This window comes from Brassica oleracea, chromosome C3, assembly GCF_000695525.1.
Source record: "Brassica oleracea var. oleracea cultivar TO1000 chromosome C3, BOL, whole genome shotgun sequence".
Lineage (NCBI taxonomy): Eukaryota > Viridiplantae > Streptophyta > Magnoliopsida > Brassicales > Brassicaceae > Brassica > Brassica oleracea.
In genome coordinates this window covers 31,945,018-31,948,446 of record NC_027750.1, presented here as the reverse complement: position 1 = coordinate 31,948,446, position 3,429 = coordinate 31,945,018, and the positions used below count along the sequence as shown (strand labels likewise).

The 3,429-nt window shown below is 37.8% G+C and overlaps 1 protein-coding gene across 1 annotated transcript; it reads right to left on the bottom strand.

The window, feature by feature from the left end:
* Positions 1–1,632: 1,632 nt before the first annotated feature.
* On the bottom strand, positions 1,633–2,172 carry LOC106330391. The gene has a single exon (XM_013768864.1). It carries the CDS (start codon positions 2,170–2,172, stop codon positions 1,633–1,635), a length of 540 nt encoding a protein of 179 aa, XP_013624318.1.
* Between the last annotated feature and the right edge of the window lie 1,257 nt (positions 2,173–3,429).

Genomic DNA, 3,429 nt, shown 5'->3' with positions numbered 1-3,429 from the left:
TCCATGAATAATGAACTCCTTATAAAGGGATACAATATGAGGGTTTAGCTTGGAGACCAAGTACAAGTAAATCTTGGTGAACAAGACTTAGTATAATTGACATCACAATAAATATAACACTTCCCCTTGATGTCTATTATGCGCGTATGATACTGCCTCGTTAAAAACCTTACCAGGAAAATCCAGTGGGAAAAACCATGGTTAAGGGAAAAAGAGTGCAGTGCGCAATTACTTCCCCTCATGTATACAAACGTCAAGATCCTTGAGACGACGTAATCCGATAAGATGAACAACCTTCTTGAAAGTAGAAGTGGGTAGCGCCTTGGTGAATAAGTCAGCTAAATTGTCACTTGAACGAACTTGAACGACACGAACATCGCCATTCTTCTGTAGATCATGGGTGAAAAATAATTTCGGTAGAATGCACTTTGTTCTGTCTCCTTTGATGTATCCATCTTTGAGTTGAGCGATACATGCAGCATGTATCCATCTGTTGGGGATTCTTTCCCTGTAGATAGACCACAATCTTCTCGTATATGTTGAATGACGGATCTTAACCATACACACTCGCGACTAGCTTCATGAATGGCTAAAATCTCTGCGTGGTTGGAAGAAGTAGCTGCAATTGTTTGCTTCATCGAACGCCAAGAGATAGCAGTACCACCACAAGTAAACACATATCCTGTTTGTGATCTAGCATTGTGGGGATCAGACATGTATCCATCATCTGCAAAACCAATCAAATCTTTTGTGGATGGGTTAGGAAAGAATATTACCATCTCTTTCGTACCTTGGAGGTATCGAAGTATATGTTTTATCCCATTCCAATGCCTACGAGTTGGGCATGAACTAAACCTTGCCAATAGATTCACTGCAAATGATATATCAGGTCTTGTATGACTGGCAAGGGACATTAATGCCCCTATAGCACTTAAGTATGGTACTTCAGGGCCAAGAACTTCTTCATTCTTCTCTCTAGGGCGGAAGGGATCTTTATTCACATCGAGTGATCTTACCACCATTGGACTACTCAAAGGGTGTACTTGATCCATAGAAAATCGTTTAGCCACCTTTTATGTGAGTTTCTTGATGCACTAAGATTCCATTCTTAAGGTGCTCAATTTGTAGTCCCAAACAAAATCTTGTTTTTCCAAGATCTTTCATCTCAAATTCTTTCTTCAAGTAATCCATTGTAATTGAAATCTCTTCAGGAGTTCCAATAATGTTTAAATCATCAACATACACTGCAATTATAATATATCCTTTCTCAAATCTCTTTATAAAGATACATGGACTGATATGATCGTTTTTATAGTCTTCTTTCAACAAGTACTCACTTAGGCCATTATACCACATACGTCCTGATTGTTTCAGTCCATAAAGAGATCGATTTAACTTTATGCTATAACTTATTCGAGAATTAGAATTTGCTGCTTCTGGCAGTTTAAATCCTTCTGGGACTTTCATGTAAATGTCAGTATCTAGTGGGCCATATAAGTAAGCTGTGACTACATCCATTAAGCGTAAATCAAGTCCTTCCTTTATCGCCAGACTGATAAGGAACTTGAATGTAGTAGCATCCACCACAGGAGAGTATGTCTCTTCATTGTCAATTCCTGGTATTTGTGAAAATCATTGAGCAACTAAACGTGCTTTGTATCTCACAATCTCACCATTTTCATTCCTCTTTCGCACAAAACCCCATTTATATCCCACTGGTTTTACACCTTTAGGTGTACGGACTACATGTCCAAACACTGCTCTTTTTGTAAGAGATTTTAGTTCAGCATCTATTGCTTCTTTCCATTTTAGCCAATCACTTCTTCGTGTACACTCTTCAATATATTTTGGTTCATGATCCTCATCCATAAGATCAACTGCTACATTGTATGCAAAAATATCATCCACGTCGATTTGCTTTCGGTTCCATTTCATTCCAGACATGACATAGTTAGTTGAGATCTCTTCATTATCAGGTACCTGAATTTCTTCTTGTGTCATGTTCTCTTCTGGAGATTTTTCATTTGTAGTTATTACCTCGGTTTCATTATTACCAATTTCTGCTCCTTTTCTTTTTCGAGGATTTTTATCTTTAGAACCGATAGGTCTACCATGCTTCAGGCGTGCCTTAGACTCATTAGCATGTTGATTTTGTCCTTCTTGGACATTCATTCTAACTGGAGCATTTACAGTTCGGATATGTGACATGGTCACTCTTTTTGGGTCAGTAAATGCATCTGGCAACTGGTTTGCTAAGCTTTGTAAATGAATTATCTTTTGGACTTCTAAGTCACATTCTTTAGTTCGAGGATCAAGATAAGATAATGATAATTCATTCCAGTTAATATCTTTTCCCAACTATTTCTTTTCTTCCCCTAATGTTGGAAAAACAGACTCATTAAAATGACAGTCTGCGAATCAGGCCTTAAATAAATCCCCGGTGGATGGCTCTAAATATTTAATTATTTATGAAGAATCATATCCAACATATATTCCTAACCTTCGTTGAGGTCCCATTTTAGATAACTGTGGTGGAGCAATCGGAACATATACTGCACATCCAAATATCTTAAGATGGAAAATATTTGGCTCCTGACCCATAATCAATTGTGATGGGGAGAATTGATGATTACTCGTTGGCCTTATGCGAATCAACGCTGCTGCATGTAATATAGCATGCCCCCATGCAGAGACTGGGAGTTTTGATTTCTGATATTACGTGTATACGCACACCAATTAACCTATTGTGCACACTACCACAATCGAATGGTATGTCGATGTAGCACTTTAGGATCGAATCCACAGAGACCAACGATTACACTTTATCTTTATGGGATCAATACTTAGCTAAAACAATGATGGGAGTTTTGAGATGATGGTTTCGTAACAAGCAAGTAATAAGATTAATTAAAGATTCCAGATGATTATTGATCGGGTGTTAAACAAGTGTGAGCCAAAAAATTATTCAAGTTCAATTAAGAGCAAGTCTAGAACTCGGATCACTCAAATATAACAGTCCACTGTCGTTGTACTGCTCCCTATGCTGATCGATCTTGATACCTAAACTCTCGTTTGGATCAAGAAGCGACAGCAAGCAATAGAGATCAAGTCCGATATGTTCACAAAACACCCTAACATCTACGTTCGCTGGTTAGGGATGCAATGCTCATTCATAACAGATCTAGCAACCTATTACACGGTTAATGAACAGGTTAAACCTAGAATCTAACATTAATCGGGCAGTTTAATGCAAGCATTAAGAACAATTATGAATGAAGACAATCAATGGTTTCACTTATCTATGTTTAACTCACGGATCTAACACCCAAACACCCTAGACTAAGCAAGTTAACTACTCAGCCATAAACAGAGAAAACACAGAGACAAAGACTGAATAAAACATGTGTAGATAAAATAGAATAAGGGTTC

Bases quoted from the DNA above. Each gene is read 5' to 3' on its own strand.
- LOC106330391 (XM_013768864.1), bottom strand. From the start codon at position 2,172: ATGAATGTCCAAGAAGGACAAAATCAACATGCTAATGAGTCTAAGGCA.